This window comes from Harmonia axyridis, chromosome 4, assembly GCF_914767665.1.
Source record: "Harmonia axyridis chromosome 4, icHarAxyr1.1, whole genome shotgun sequence".
NCBI classification, from domain to species: domain Eukaryota; kingdom Metazoa; phylum Arthropoda; class Insecta; order Coleoptera; family Coccinellidae; genus Harmonia; species Harmonia axyridis.
This window is the reverse complement of record NC_059504.1, coordinates 48,317,401-48,333,297: the sequence shown is the minus strand read 5'-3', so window position 1 is coordinate 48,333,297 and position 15,897 is coordinate 48,317,401. Positions and strand designations below refer to the sequence as shown.

General features: G+C 36.6%; 1 protein-coding gene across 1 annotated transcript; it reads right to left on the bottom strand.

Moving 5' to 3' along the window:
• Positions 1 to 6,071: 6,071 nt before the first annotated feature.
• LOC123678732 lies at positions 6,072 to 7,100 on the bottom strand. The gene is made up of 2 exons (XM_045615889.1): positions 6,834 to 7,100; positions 6,072 to 6,776 (listed from the first exon to the last, which is right to left on the bottom strand). Exons 1-2 carry the CDS (start codon positions 7,098 to 7,100, stop codon positions 6,072 to 6,074), a joined length of 972 nt encoding a protein of 323 aa, XP_045471845.1.
• Positions 7,101 to 15,897: the final 8,797 nt, after the last annotated feature.

Genomic DNA, 15,897 nt, shown 5'->3' with positions numbered 1-15,897 from the left:
AAATTTTGTCGTCAATTCGAAATCCATAAAGTGCTTTTCCTGCTCATTTGATTTCCACACAAAGTGTGTTCAATTGAAAGATTCTGCACTCAAGGTTTACTCCGAGTCCAAAAACATCTGCTTCTTTTGTAACAATTGTCTAGAAGAAGTGAAGTCGAAATTGGGACAAAAGCCTGAGGAAGCAAAAGACGCTGAAGCTGATAATGATTTATTGGAGGTTATGATTGCAAAACATACTGAGGTTATAGTTAGAGACATGGAGATTAAGTTCAACGTCATCAATAATGAACTTAAAGCATTGAAAGATAGTAATATGGATCTGGTTCGCCTAATGTCCTCGGAGGAATTCAGGAACTCAAGGACATCCAGACCAGAAATCATCGCTAATGATGCGAATGAATCATCTACAAAACGGCCTATACCGTTTTCAATGAATAGTAAATTAAGAGCTAGTAGAAAAGTAAAGATTGTTAGTCAAGATGACCATTCTGATAAAAAAGAAGTCACTACAGCTATTGATGAGAAAACTCTGCAACAGGCTAAAGCAGTCACCCCTAGACAGCCAACTGGAGGGAACCCAGCAGTTTATGGTAAAGGTAGACCTGTTGAAAATATCAAACCAGCTCCAAAGGCTAGAAAATGGATATGGATCGGAGGTCTCTCAAGGGAAACATCGGCATCAAACATGCTATCGTATGCGAAAGAGAAGTGGCCTAAAAATGATCTTCTGTGTTTCGATCTAAAATCTAAGAGCAGCAAAAAGTCGTTCAAGATGGGCAGCAGCGATCTGGAGGTGGAGAAACTACTTGATCCTGAGGAATGGCCTGAAGGTATTTTGCTCAGACCATTTCAGCATACTTACTAGTTCATCTTTCAATATGTGTTCAGACCTTTCTGCTTTCAATGTTAATTCTAATATTGTCAAAAATTGTAATGCAGACTTAACTCTTGCAAAATCTGTATCAAATCTAAGGCAAATCAATGACCTATGTTGTTATTACCAAAACGTAAGAGGCTTACGTACGAAATTAATTAATCTTTCCTTATCAATTATCAGCTCTAATTATGATATTTTATTCCTTACCGAAACTTGGCTATCTGTAGATATTAACGATGCAGAATTGGGGCTCAGAAACTTTTATATTTATCGAAAAGATAGAGGCACTCTAACCAGCTCCAAATCTCTGGGAGGGGGTGTGTTGATAGCAGTTAAGAATACGATCCCCTCTAGAATTCTATTGACCTTACATGATGATATAGAAGTTATATTTATATTACTTCATTTCAATTCTAAGGAGATAATTTTATCAAATGTATACTTCCCACCCTGCAGTGATATATCCTGTTATGAAAAATATTGCGATGACTTAGAAAATTTATCAGATTGTTATCCTAACGCAGAACTGATATGCTGTGGCGACTTTAATTTGCCGGGTGACTGCTGGAGAATCGAGCAAAATAAAAACTTAATAAAGATAACAAAAACGCAAAGAGTTATCGCGGAATCAATCGCACTTCTAAATATGGTACAATTGAATGAAATTTCGAATAAAAACAATGTGTTGCTAGATTTGGTATTTTCATCATTCGAAAACATGAAAGTATCATCGGCTTATGATATCTTACTTCCATGTGACGCGCATCATCCGGCGTTATGTTTTTACATGGCTTCCGGCAGTTTAAAAACAACCGAACAAACTTACACGTTTCGTGATTTCAAAAAAGCGAACTATGAGGAAATAAATAATTATCTATCTGGGATAATATGGGACGAAATAATTGTTGATGGTAATATTGAAAGATCTGTTTCGAATTTTTATAATGTTCTTAATTCGGCGATTGATATGTTTGTACCGAAGATTACATCAAAAAAATATACGTTTCCAAACTGGTTTTCTTCGCGTCTGAAGAGTCTCATTCATTCTAAAAAGGCGGCTCATAGATTATTCAAGATATCAAATAGTAAAAACGACTATCTTCAGTTTGCAGAGTTGAGAAATGAGTGCAGGATTGAATCTGACATTTGTTATCGCGAATACATCAAATCTGTCGAAGACTCTATGGAAAATAACCCGAAATATTTTTGGAAGTATGTGAATGATTCAAAGATCAATAAAGGTTTACCTGCGTCCATGTTCCTTGGAGATGAAAATTCAGAAAACCCTCACGAAATAGCCGATTTTTTTCGAAAATTCTTCTCGGAAGTTTATAAAACGAGCACACCAAAAAATCTCAAGACGGCACAGGATTCTTTAGTTGATATAGGCAATTTAGTTTTCACATCAGATGAAGTTCTGAAAGAATTATTGGCATTAAAAGACGCAAATGATACGGGAGCAGACAATGTTGCTTCAGTTTTTTTGAAACGCTGTGGTGAGTTTTTAGCAGATCCCTTATGTTCATTATTCAATAGCTCAATGCGTACATGTAGTTTTCCGATGATCTGGAAACAAAATTTTATTATCCCTTTACACAAATCCGGCGATAAAAAAGATGTAACGAATTATAGGCCAATATTAAAATGCTCCTACATACCCAAAATATTTGATAATTTGGTAAAATCAAAGATTTCCCCTTGCTTTGCACGCCTTTTCATAGCGGAACAACACGGATTCATACAAAAGAGATCAGTAACGACGAACCTTGTCTTGTACACAGATATCATTTCAAAAGCTATGATGAAGAATTTTCAAGTTGATAGCATATACATGGATTTCAAAAAGGCCTTTGACATGGTACCGCATTGGTTGCTGGTTGAAAAACTAAAGGGAATGGGCGTAGGGCCTCCACTTATTGACTGGTTGGCAGATCGTTTAAGGAATTGCACACTACGGGTTAAACTTGCGGACGATACCGTATCAGAGCCAATTTTCGTACATTCTGGAGTGGGTCAGGGTTTACCTCTGTCAACGTTGTTGTTTTTATGTTTTATAAATGATATTGGAAAATATGTCAAGCACAGTTTATACCTCCTGTTTGCAGACGACTTAAAATTATTCAATGTCATAAAGAGTACAACGGACTGTTCATTATTACAAGAAGATCTTACTAACATTGCGAGATGGTGTATCGAAAACGAAATGCATTTCAATGTGGAAAAATGTAATGTTATGAGATTTTACAGAATCAAATCTCCTATTCACTTCGATTATGAATTAGGGACTGTCAAACTAAACTCATGTTTAATCATAAAAGATTTAGGAATTCACTTTGACCATAAACTAGATTTTATACAGCATATATTCATTATCATACAAAAAGCTATGAGGATGCTAGGCTTCATTAAGAGACAACTGAGAGAATTCAGTAATGTTCAAGTTCTAAAAACAATTTATTCAGCAAATGTCAGAAGTATTTTAGAATACTCATCAGTGGTCTGGTCACCTTATTATGAAATTCATAAAGGCAATATTGAACAGGTACAGCGTAAGTTCCTTAGTTGGATCAGCTTCAAGATGGGTATTCACAAAGACTTTATTAATTACGAGTTTCTCCACGATTCCTTATCTTTGAAAACATTGACAAAAAGAAGAAAACATTTTGACATCATGTTTATATATAAGTTGATGCATAATTTTATCGACTGTGAATACCTACTCTCTAAAATTAAATTTAATGCTAGTAATGTATGCCTGAGACGTAGGGTTCTGTTCAGTGTTGATTTCAGCCCTACTAACTACGGAATGAATAACCCTATTGAACGAGCGATGAGGCAGGCGAATTCAGTAGAGGTCGATTTGTTCCAGATTTCAATTTTCAGCCTAAAAAGATATTTCGAGACATATTAATATCAATTAATTAATACTTTTGTTTGTAGAGTTCATTGTTAATGGATACTTTGTTTTTTTTTTTTTTTTTTTTTTAGTTTATAAGGTTGAATGCCTGTTATGTCGATTCAAAATGTATTTTAATTTTAAATTGGCTTTGCCGTATGTATCAAATAAATAAATAAATAAATAAATGGCCTTGGAACCGTGAATATTCGGTTCGGCCGTCAACGTGGAAGCATGGCCGTGATATCCTCATGATTTGTATTGCGTCACTCCCAATGATCTTGCCAATTTTTGTTGCGTTTGACACCAGTTTTGATCAAGTATTGTCCCCAATTCTACATCTTCAGAAACCTTCCCTCTTTCAGCGCCATGCTGGTCTTCGACGTCAAAATCACCGTTCTTGAAGCGTTGAAACCACTCTCGGTATTCGGATTCGTAAGACTCGTTTCACACTTACAAGGTTCGATTCGGTTAGGTGGGTACCTATTCAATTCGTTTTCGGTAGCGCCTAAAACGAATGAAAACTCTTCACACACACACACACTCGGTTCGTATAAGGTTTGATTTCACGACCGAATTATCGATGTTTTGTCCCACAGCACTACACGTGATTGGACTGATGTAATCAGTCGCTCAATAGCAATGTCAAGTATATCAGACATTATCAGTTATCTATTAGGTACCGAACACACACCGTATCACCGTTTCACACTTTTCCGGCGGCTACCGAAAACGAATCGAATACGCACCGAACCGAATCGGACCGTATAAGTTTGAAACGAGTCTGAAGATCATTAGAATTACATGAAAAATCAAGCGGCTTTCTATGTTTTCCGTCATAATTTGTATGGAATTCCACAGATCCTTCCATATTCCGGTTTCCTGTACCGAAAATTTTCTGTGGAGACATTGTACTAACATAGCTATTTCTGCTTTTTTTACTTCTCATCTAACTCATCAGAATAACTACTTATTACTGTGTATTCGTAATAATTTGAATAATTCATACAGAGTGACTCAATAGCATATTAAATCTTTTTATGAAAAACTCATTCAAAGTTTAAATTTATATGTTGGGATTTGAGACAATGATCTCTTCCCCTGAAATATTTCAAGTTCCCTACAACTTCCGGTTATACCGGAAACATAAAACAACTTCCTCAGTACAAATGGCACATTCAGGGTATTATTGTATATTAAGGTTGTTTTTTTAAGACAATTTCAGCCATATGCCATAACTTGAGTATAAACTCAACGGTTCATGAGTTAATGGGATTCTTATAAAAAAAATTGTTGCGTCGAGGACTCACATTCTTTATATGTGCAAATCTGTTGAAAAGGGAGGCTCAGCTGGTATATAAATGACATAATACTATAAATGCTTACATCAAAAGCAAAATATCGAGTCTTTCAAGGTATTTTTTATTGATATATTTTTTTTTGAGTTGAGTAAACAAACTTCAATTGTATTTTCCCCCAACAAAACATTCCTCAAAGAATGTCGATCCAATTCGACAAGTTCATTCTGTGTACATTGGCTTGACGAAGGGGAATTATATTCTTATAATATCGAAGGAGATTTTCATCAAGCCATAATTCATAACTTTTCAGCTAGTTAGGTTGAAGCGTCGACCGCCCACGACCAAATCGATATATCGGTCTACAAGAGAGACCATCCTCTCATCCGCTGGAAGGAAGTTTTTCCACGGGAAAACTGCTAGTGACGTCCGACTATGAAGGGTTGGAAACTCATTACGAGCTCTCCCAGGAACGTTTATGAATAATTCATCTCAAGTAATTGGTATTTCGAAGTGTCACCCCAGCTCTCAGCTTCATTGATTCAAAGTTCCACTTTTTGTACTGTTCTGTCGGGCTTGACGTGGAAAAACTTGCGACTCTTGAACCCTTGATTCAATTGCAACTTTTTCATTTCGACACCTACGTATGCATTTAGGAGGTCAAGCGAAACGGTTGAATGGAATATTCAATATTGATATAGAAGTTAGTTGCTTTTCGCTTTTGGAAGGATAATATTCAGCTTCTGATTAATACTTCACCTTCTTGATTAGCCTTCTATATGCATAATCAGAATTTTAGTCTGAAAAATTCAGTTTCATCTCAATTATTTAATCCATTCGACAACTAAAAAAACTTTATCCACAATCACCTTATAATTGAAGTTTTATCCACACTTATGAACCGAATAAAGTACCACTTTATTCACTAGTGGAATAATGAAATTACTTTATTCCACTAGTGGAATAATGAAAAATACAATCTTGAATAATCACATTTTACTTATTTATTATTAATATTAACATTAACATTTATATTAATAGACATTTCGTTCTTCGTTTTATCATAATCCACTTCGTTTCCATTAATAACAAGCTTGTAGTTGTCATTGGTTTCAGAACGCATAGTCGAAATTTTTGATAAATCTCTAGAATGAATGGATGCATTGTCTTGTAAGGAACGATTAGAACCAGGAGAACCTTGGATTTTTCTTGCTATATCAAGCTTATTAGATATAGAATCCTCGATATAACTTTCTGCTATATCTGAGCTATTCCACCCACCATGTCGTTTAATTGTTGTAAGATCAGCACCTTTATTAGCCAATAAGGTTGTTGAAGTGCGCCTCATACAATGGCCGCTATAAGCTTCTGCGTTTGCCAGATTCAAAAATGAAGCATTTCTCGAAGAAACTTTCGACAAAGTGTTGATTCCGACAGGTTGTGAAGTACACTTCTCATTAGCGTATCGTAAAAAGAATCTGTCGTTGGATAACTTCTTCGGACGTAAGGACATAAATTTTCTACACGTCTCCAAAGTATTGATAGAGAATCCTGCTTCTATAATTGTGAATTTTCGTGAAATGCCGGTCTTCGTATCTGGTATCGAAACAAGCAGATATGCGCCCCTGTCTTGTACATCACTGATTTTCAAATTCGTCAATTCACAGCATCGACAGGCACCAGAAACTCCCATTATTAGTGCAACCTAAATATTTCGAGGATTATTATCTAAACTGTTCAAAAAGTTACGAGATATAATAACCTTGATCATCAAATATTCTTTATCGCAAGCTCTCGTCAAAAATTCTTCCACGTGTGCTCTTTCCAATACTGCAGCTTTCTTCGCCTTGTATCCTCTCGACTCACTCTTCAGATAGGCAGTGAGTTTACTATATTTCCCAATGTCTATGTTATTATAGACCTTTATAGCGGCCTTCAGCATCGAGTACTTCGACCACATGGATGAAATTGCATACTTCTTCTTTAAATTTAAAAAATACGATAGCATGACTTCCTCACTTATTGCCATTACCCTCAGTTTTCTTTACATTCATTGAATTCGGAAAATACTTTTTCATAATGTTCCCTGGACTTGGCAGCCAATAATTGGCCTGTTGCTTCTTCAGCTTCCTCAAGAATTATATCAGGAACAGAATTATTTTCTTGCATTTTTCACCAACTTCGCAAATTTTTACAAATGGAGTCGTTAAACAATCGAAAATACATAGCAACTATTCAACACCTCCCGATATTTTTGTATGTTATTTCAATGATTTTTGAGGTAACAGCCGCTGTTAGAGCAAAACGTCATTTTGTGATGAAAAATTTCCGCGATTCTGATTCTGAATGAATGTGATTGTGAATAAAACGTTGTATTGCATGCGTGTTTTAGATACATTTTATTTGCTTAAGAAATTTAAACGCTCGAGCTTCGCTCTCGCGTTTAAACATTCTTGCGCAAATAAAAAGGTATCTAAAACACTTATACAATAAATAACTATTATTGAATTGAAACGAAGAGGAGATCTTGGTGAGATTTCATATTAGATTTTGTGCAACTACAGAGTGATTGCAAGTACCAAATGAGATTTTATGCAGTCAGCAACAACAGAAAAGAATAGCGACAAATTCAATTAACATCAAAAACCATCAAAGGTGCCGCATTATACCTACATCATACTCATAAATATCCAGATGTGGCGTGATCCCCTCATAGTGCTGTTAACGAGTTATTGACGCTAAAATAAACATATGCACTCATCAGGCTTGTCGGCGTTCGCTTTACGTTGCGTAATTTCATTGCCACTTGGGGTTCTGGATTATTTTCTTTTCAATTCTCTAATCAGAATGTAGATTCTACAGAATGGAATGCGTCAACATTTTTGAAGTCTCTGCATTTTTCAATAAGGAAACCAAGCATTTTGTTGCTTTTATTGATTACAGACTCGAAATTATGATGGAAAGTAAGTTTGGAGTCGGGTACTAGGTACTCCCAAATCTCTGACTATGTCTGTTCTAGAAAGATTCATATTGACAATGGAAGGACATACAGCCACAAATGTTGTGAATTGGTCATTGAAAATTTCCTGAAAAGGATAATATGGTGTTGTCATATGGCTGATATCGTTTTCCATCGTTAATGACATCCTTACTCTATGAAATGAAAGGATCATCCATTGACTCCTCTTAAAATATACTCGTTTTTTTATATCAATATGAAACCCTTCATATCCAATCCCAAATTTTAAACTCGATCGAACATTCTGTTCTGGTATTCACAGGAACCAAACTTTCGATGTTGAAAATAATCATATTTATGACTGAATTGAATTCAACCAAGTATACTTGTTTGGGTTCAACCTTACCCTTTCGGACCTATTTTCGAATCGGAATCCGAAAATTACAGACTTTTGGAATGTTTTCTTCAGAAAAGTTAATTTGTAGTTCAATGTTCCCAAAAACAATTCACGGAACATCTCAGAAGACTCGATGTTATTCAACACTCCGGCATCTCAGCCAAATCAAACCCAAATCCACCAACCTGCAAATAGACTCTCTATCCAATTTGTCATCTAGTAATCTCATCATCCACCTCAAAACCGACTCAAATTAACCTTTAAGGCTCGGCTATGCGTGCTGCAGGTGAACATAAAACGTTACTAACCTAAACCGAACGTGTTCCTTCTGATTAATGTTGATTAAAGCCCCATACACACGTACACAGACAGTTCATTAGAGCTCGGTAGATGTCACTACTTTGCATATAATAGCTTCCTCGTGCATAAATTATGTTTATCAATTCGGGAGCGTCCTCCCGGTCTGATCCTGCGGCTCCTGGGCCGCATAAGGGGAAGGATCGGGATTCTGGAGAGTGATTGCTTGCAGAATGAGGTCAATAATTCGTTCGTTCGATATTGGTGGGAATAAATTAGGATAACTTGTCGTTGAGGAATTCACGTGTATGGCTGCCTTGGGGATCAAATGGAGCGGAATTTGGGTGGATTCAGCTACCGTTTGTTAAATTGAAGGAAATAGTTTGTTGGTATCATCGTCAGCTTTAGCACAGAAGCTTGAAATGGTGTATTTTGGGTGATATCTTTCACGATTATGATATACATCGGTTCCTTGAAAATTTTCAGTATTTTTTAAATCTTTTTTGATGTCATGATTGAGTTCGTAAATGAGCATGAAATTCAATTAGGGGTTCCGTAAAAATTGTCATTGTATATTAACATTTCGTGTTGATTTGAAAACTATTCATTTAATCTGAAAAAATTTAAATTTCGATGTAACGGGTGTTTTTTTTCGGGGTATATAACTTTAAGTTGGCGTTTCTGTTCAAGATGGCGACCGATTTAAAAACTGTCAGATGATTTATTCTCAGCTTAGTTTGGCAATTCATCATGAATAGATTCACGCCTGAACAGCGCTTGCAAATAGTGCAATTTTATTTCGAAAATAATGGTTTTGTGCGGAATACGTATCGCGCACTACGTCTATTTTATTTTGTTTGGCGATGAAGTGCACTTCTGGTTGAATGACATTAATTACATCCAGAAAAACTGACTGTTTGGTGCGCTTTATGGGCCGGTGGAATCATTGGTCCGTACTTCTTCAAAAACGATGATGGCTAGAACGTTACAGTCAATGGTGATCGGTATAGAGCCATGATTACTAACTTTTTCATTCCTGAATTGAACAACCATGATGTCCAGGAGCTGTGGTTCCAACAAGACGGCGCAACATGTAACACAGCTCGTTCCACAATCGATTTATTGAAAGACACGTTTGGTGACCTCCTAATTTCACGTTTTAGACCTGTGAATTGGCCTTCAAGATCTTGTAATTTAACACCGCTAGACTACCTTGTGTGGGGCTATGTAAAGTCATTGGTCTATGCGGATAAGCCACAAACCCTTGACCATTTGAAAGACAACTTTCGCCTTGTTATCGCCGATATACGGCCACAAATATTGGAAAAAGTCATCGAAAATTGCACGTCCAGATTGGACTACATCCGAGCCAGCCGTAGCAGTCATTTGCCAGAAATCAAATTTAAAATGTAATGCCACAAGATTATTTTGCGGGGAAATAAAATTCATGTCAATCGAATAATCCATCGTTGTTTTATTGCAATTTAAAGTTCGATACCTCTGAAAAAAACATTTATAAATTGTAAAATGACCTGACTATATTGAATGTGCTCAAACTAAAGGATTAATAAAGGTTATTATTACTATTGGAAAGTTATTCAAATGTTTGATCATTACTGATTTCCCATTTTAAATAAGTTTTCAATATCAAAGTGTCGTCGTTATTGTGATTCATATTGAATAAAATCGTCCAATAGATGCCCAGAGAGGTCACTTTCATGACTGGCAATGAAATATAGGTGTGTGAATAAGTCTTTCCCGTTTTTTGTAAGAGATGGCGCCACCAATACTGTGCGAGTATTTGATGGTTACATATGTCATAATCAAAGCTTATTCATCTGTCAACAATTCCACACTAACACATTAGTTGAAATTTTTTCGCATCATAAATTTTTGAAATCGTGAAAATGTCGAAATTTGAGCCGAGTCGACGTCATTTGCGGGAAGTTTCACTTTATTGGTTCAATTTGAAGAAATCTGCTGCCGAGGCGCATCGGTTGCTTCAGGAAGCTCATGGAGAAGGTTGTGCCGATGATTCAAGTGTTCGCGGATGGTTTCGACGCTTCAAAAGTGGCCATTTCGACGTGGAAGACAAGGAGCGTTCCGGGCGGCCGCAAATCTTTGAAGATCAAGAATTGGCGACTTTGCTTGATGAAGATTCGTGTCAAACGCAAGAAGAACTTGCTGAAGCATTGGGAGTTGACCCAACAACCATTTCCAAGCGTTTGAAAGCCATGGGAATGATCCAAAAGCAAGGAAATTGGGTGCCGTACGAACTGAAGCTGAGAGACGTCGAACGGCGTTTTTTCACTTGCGAACAGCTGCTTCAGCGACATAAAAGAAAGGGTTTTCTGCATCGTATCGTGACTGGCGATGAAAAGTGGATCCGTTACGATAATCAGAAGCGAAGAAAATCATGGGGACTACCCGGCCATGCATCATCATCGACGGCCAAGCCAAATATTCATGGCGCCAAGCTCATGCTCTGTATATGGTGGGACCAGCTAGGTGTGGTTTACTATGAGCTTCTGAAACCGAATGAAAGGATCACAGGCGAGGTCTATCGATGACAATTGATGCGTTTGAGCCGCGCACTGCGAGAAAAACGGCCACAATACTCCGACAGGCACGACAAAGTTATTTTGCAACATGACAATGCTCGCCCACATGTTGCACAGCCGGTGAAAACATACTTAGAAACGCTCAAATGGGAAGTCCTACCCCACCCGCCGTATAGTCCAGACATTGCTCCGTCTGATTACCATCTCTTCAGATCGATGACGCATGGCCTGGCTGACCAGTACTTCCATTCCTACGAGGAAGCCAAAAAATGGGTGGATGACTGGATAGAGGCCAAACCGGTCGAATTTTTTCGCAACGGGATCCGTATGTTGCCAGAAAGATGGGGAAAAGTTGTAGCTAGCGATGGCCAATACTTTCAATAATTCATTTGTAACCATTTTTTCACAATAAAGGCTCAAAATTTGAAAAAAAACGGGAAAGACTTATTCACACGCCTATAGTATTCTCCAACGAAACATAACCAAAAAAGGGATTTTCCCAATATAACGAGCATTCATTAAAATGCGTGGTGAAGAGTGCTGTGGAAAAATTTGTGTGGATTTTTTGTGATTACAAGTAGCGCTTAGCTTGTACCACATTATTCCTAGATTCGAAGTATGTAAACAAATGTTAGTGATATGGTATATAATAACGAAATCCACTTAAACTAGTTCATAAAAACTAGTCCACTAACATTTGTTTAAATACTCGTTATGTAAGAATGCTCGTTAGATGAGACGACCACAGATTTTTAAGTAGGTATTCAGTAGATGTCTGGAAGCGCACTTTAAAATCATTCTTCATAGACTGCACGCCGGTACTTTATTCCTACCATTTCAACGACCATTTCGATTCGATTTCCTCAGAGAGAGCTTTCTGCTTCCGAAAACAATGGATCTAATGAAATTCGCCCTCGGGTCCACCGATTACGCGCTTAATTTCATTAAATTCTTGACGCTAATGCTTCGAGATGGCCCAAAAAAAAAAAGAAGAGATGGCGCGCGCGCTCCTTCATCGAATGAAATTTCGATTGCGCTCTCTTGCGCTGATGGATTGATAGAAAAGTGTGTAGACAAAACGAATTAGGCGGCGACGAGGAGCGAGAGGGCGCTCGACGAAAATATCGCAGAACCGATTACGGTGTCACAACAGTTTCGCCCCGTTGCCGGTACCTCGGCCGAAATGGAATTAATAGAGATCCGAGATTATTATATTCCGTATCGATTTTCGCTCAACGAAACGCCCGTCTGGTGTTTCCTGTCGAGATATGAGGGGGGAGAAGAAGAGATCGGCCCCAAAAACGATCTCGTTCGGTGGACTGAAAGCTTGATTGCGGGTCGTTACGGTTTTCTAATAGAGGAGGTGATTTAACACTACCCAGCTGTATGAATATTTTGATTTTTTTTTTTTTGATGATCTTATTCGTTTAGAAAGCTGACGAGCTGTTGGAGAAATGTTATTGAGAACTCCAATTTTCAAGTCATCAAAAGCCATAAAAATTTTTGAATAATCTGAATCTATAGATAGAAACCGATGAAAAGAGTCTTTGTAAAGGGTGTTTTTTGAGAGCTATAGAACTTTAAATTGCAATAAAACAACGATGGATTATTCGATTGACATAAATTTCAATTATCAGCAAGATAATCTTGTGGCATAACATTTTAAATATGATTTCTGGCATACGACCGACACGGCTAGCTCCGATGTAGTCCATTCTAGACGTCCAATTTTCGATGACTTTTTCCAACATTTGTGGCCGTATATCGGCAATAACACGGCGAATGTTGTCTTCCAAATGGTCAAGGGTTTGTGACCTATCCGCATAGACCAATGACTTCACATAGCCCCACAGAAAGTAGTCTAGCGGTGTTAAATCACAAGATCTTGGAGGCCAATTCACAGGTCCAAAACGTGAAATTAGGCGGTCACCAAACGTGTCTTTCAATAAATCGATTGTAGCAAGAGCTGTGTGACATATTGCGCCGTCTTGTTGGAACCACAGCTCCTGGACATCATGGTTGTTCAATTCAGGAATGAAAAAGTTAGTAATCATGGCTCTATACCGATCACCATTGACTGTAACGTACTGGCCATCATCGTTTTTGAAGAAGTACGGACCAATGATTCCACCAGCCCATAAAGCGCACCAAACAGTCAGTTTTTCTGGATGTAACAATGTTTCGACATACACTCGAGGATTAGCTCCAATCCAAATGCTCTGTTTGTCGACGTAGCCATTCAACCAAAAGTGCGCTTCATCCCTAAACAAAATTCGCTTATGAACAAACGGAACAGCGGCAATCTCTTTTTGGGCCCATTCGACGAATCTACGCCTCATTTGATGATAGTTTGGCTGAATTTGATGAATTGCCAAACTAAACTGAGAATAAATCACTTGACAGCTGTTGAATCGGTCGCCATCTTGAACAGTAATACCAACTTAAAATTATATGCCTCGAAAAAAAACACCCTTTAGAAGTAGATGATCACCATTCGAAAATTTTAATAGATTCTTGTTGAAAGGATGGAAAATTGAGAATTCCTAAAAACAAAACTATCAACACGAGAGAGAAAATAGAAATATTTCAGTTAATACAAATCTTTCAATGGTATTCAACAATATGAAGAATGTTCTGAAAGCTCTCTATGACAACAGTTATTTACCGTTCTTCAATACCAATCCATTATTTCAAGAATATTGTGTATTTTAAATTGATTTAGGACTGGTCATGGGCGTAGTAAAAGTATGCTCTTCAAATGGCATCCTATTGAAAACCCACTATGGGAGTGTGCTATAAAAAAAACATTGACCATTTGGTGGATTAGTAGGTTTATAAGTTTTATAGTGATTTCCAAGCTATTCATTCATTTCAGATTTTTTTCAGAATGGGTCGCTAACTTTAAATCGATATCATGAAAAATATTACATTTTTTACTTCTTTCTGGTAATTTTTTTATTTTAGATTTGATTATTTTATATGAATCGTCAACTTTTGTTGAATAGGAAAGATGGAGGGGATTTTGTTTGGATAATGAGAAGGCCGTTCAAAATAAATATGTCCGTTCATTCTGTGAACAAATACACAAATCAATCACTTCACCTATACTGGGAGACAGTTTTTGCTTAGGTTTTTATCTGTACTCTTGTATCAAACGTTGAAATGTATTATGCCCCGTTTACATTTACTCTGCTAATACCATAAAATAATAAACATAGATAGAGGGAGTATACGCACTTTCTTCATGTACCCAACATAGTTAGATTATGTTGTCGCATTGTGATTTATTTTCAAATCCACAATTTTACTATATCGTTATAAATGTATATTAAATTGAATGAAATATATTTATTAGATAGATTCCTGATTAAATATGCAAATTTGAATATTTCGAATCCGACATTTTTCCTAGTTTTCGAATTTATAATGAGCAGAATATTTTTATTTTCTGTATCTACCTGCTCAAATCCAATGATTGGTAACTTTTTCTCTCCTAGTGTCATCGGTTGCTTCAAGCCGTTTGGCGCGCTTGAAGTTTGTTATCTGAATTTCTGATACATTTAGGTATTCATCTCAATATATTTTGAGTTAATAAGAAACGTTGATTCACTAAGGCATATAAGAAATGAAGAACGAATGAAATCTCGAATTAACTAAATTATTGCATCACTGATATGTTTTTATTTCCGCGCTTTATGACAACTTTGATAATTCACTTCGGAGACAAAATTTGCTTATCGAAAATGACATATGCTCCCTTTATCTATGTTTATTACTCTGAGGTTAATACTGAGATTTCATCTACATATGTAAATAATAATAATAATATGCCTTATTGTTTGAAGTATTGTTATGTCGACGATGAAATACTATTCCGTCCCCCAGAGGTAAAAAAAATGTTGCCAGCGACGATAACTATCAACTATTATACATGTTATACAACATGTATGTTGAGATTAATTTAGCCTGACAACCTTACCTAGGCCAATTTCGTAAATGAAAATCTAAAGTAAAGGAAGATCTCCAAATTTTTATGAATTTTCAACGTTTGAAAGGGAAAATAACATATTTCATTCGGAGGAGCAGTAGTTTTTTATGGCTAGCCTTCAATGACATCAATCACAAGTTCGCTACGAAAGTTACACTTTTCCTCCTTTTGAAATAATATACTATTTTCTACTCCCCCAACAAAAAATGACAAAATTTATACAACCCGCCAACTATGTAGGTCACTGTTTACTTGAGGACTGTGCAAATGAAACTACAATTTACTCTACGGTGAACTGGGAGCACGATCAACAACAAATACGATATTTGCTATAGAAACGAATAACAGCCCGCGTAGTCGATAACATTTTAACGTTTCGTAATTCTGTCACGACTTGTTTTTGTATTTACCAAGATCTTCTGAAAAATAAGTCCAAAGGACAAATAAAAATTGTGGAAAATGTTCAATAACAGCGGCAATGAAATATGTACACATTACGAAAAAGTGTAAGTAACGAAAAATGCTTCATATAGTTCATTCTCGTTAGAGACAAAGTTTCATGGATTGCAAACGAAAACACAAAATCAATTCATTTTCAGGAAATTTTTGTTGACTTATTTTGAA